This window comes from Atta cephalotes, assembly GCF_000143395.1.
Source record: "Atta cephalotes unplaced genomic scaffold scaffold00020, whole genome shotgun sequence".
NCBI classification, from domain to species: domain Eukaryota; kingdom Metazoa; phylum Arthropoda; class Insecta; order Hymenoptera; family Formicidae; genus Atta; species Atta cephalotes.
Genome location: NW_012130084.1, coordinates 3,900,007 through 3,901,237, shown reverse-complemented (window position 1 = coordinate 3,901,237; position 1,231 = coordinate 3,900,007). Strand labels below are relative to the sequence as shown.

The 1,231-nt window shown below is 37.3% G+C and overlaps 1 protein-coding gene across 1 annotated transcript in view; it reads right to left on the bottom strand.

Moving 5' to 3' along the window:
* Positions 1-539, bottom strand: part of LOC105619286 (partitioning defective 6 homolog gamma) — a 4,396-nt gene extending 3,857 nt beyond the window's left edge. The window contains exons 1-2 of the mRNA XM_012200810.1: positions 486-539; positions 172-397 (exon numbers count right to left, since the gene is read on the bottom strand). Coding sequence (XP_012056200.1) covers positions 172-397; positions 486-539 — 280 coding nt within the window. The remainder of the gene's footprint in view (positions 1-171; positions 398-485) is intronic.
* Positions 540-1,231: the final 692 nt, after the last annotated feature.

The window sequence follows — 1,231 nt, the reverse complement described above, 5'->3', positions numbered from 1 at the left end:
TCTTACTGTAATAAATAAAAACTAAAGTAATAAGTTAAGTTAAGGTAAAGTTAAAGTAAGGTAAAGTAAACGTAAACTAACTTATTACTACTATATATATATATATATATATATATATATATATATATATATACAGAATGAGGAGTATAATATACAATGCAAGAATCTTACCTTTCCTATGTATAAAAATTCGGAGCAGGCACTTGGCATTTGCTAGAGCCCTCGCCAGATTGTTATCATTATTGATGGGAAGTAGATCACCATCTGTATCCGTGTACCAAATTGAAAAGCTGAAGTCTGTTCCCAGGTCATGTCTTTGCGCCAGTAGCTTTCCAAAGTCCTCGTAACTCATAGGCTCGTTACGATTCATGGAGAATCTGATAATGTCAGCGTCAAACTGTAAAATAATTTAAATAATGCGCAATCCTGCGAATGTCCTCCATATCCCATATTATCCATGACTGATGCACAACGTGTACACCCACTTTACTCTTCACGGCGACGATGCCATTGTCCACCTTGTCCTGCTTCTTGGACATCCTCGGAGCTGTCTTCAAGCCTAACGACGTGCCACTATTACGGCTGACTCAACTAGCTTAGGAGGAACGGAGGAAGACCAAGAAAGACAGGAAGACGTGCATACCAAATCACGACGGCGTGCACGACGCAATTCGACTACAATCACGGTGAATGCCTAATAGCTATAGCAGAGAGGAACCGGAGAAACCTGAAAGCGAGCATAAGCCTTTTTTCTATAACCGCAAAATGCCAAGTGCCAAAGACGCACTATCGCCCTCTGAAGAAATAGATGTCAATTACATAATAATGAACGAAATCCATAGATGTTGCTTAAGATTCGACATGTGGTGCGTTTGAGATGCTATTAGCACTACTCTGTCATTTTATCTTCGTTATTTATTAGATATAAAACAAGATAGAATGACACAATTAGAGTATGTATCTATAATAAGAGTACGGACAATAGGGTGATCAGTGATTGGTCTGCTAAATTGAGGCAAAAGCGGAAGTTTCATATGCGTGTGTACTATCAGTGACTATTTTCCAACTAGGACACAAAGACATTACACTGTGTTCCACTGTGTACTTGTTGGAACGCAGTTAGTTTCATCGTGTAACATCAGAATGTCTTCCATTCTATTCTTATAATTATATTTAACGTATAACAGATTTATGGTTTTTATTTAGACTTAAGTTATAATTTTTTCAAAAT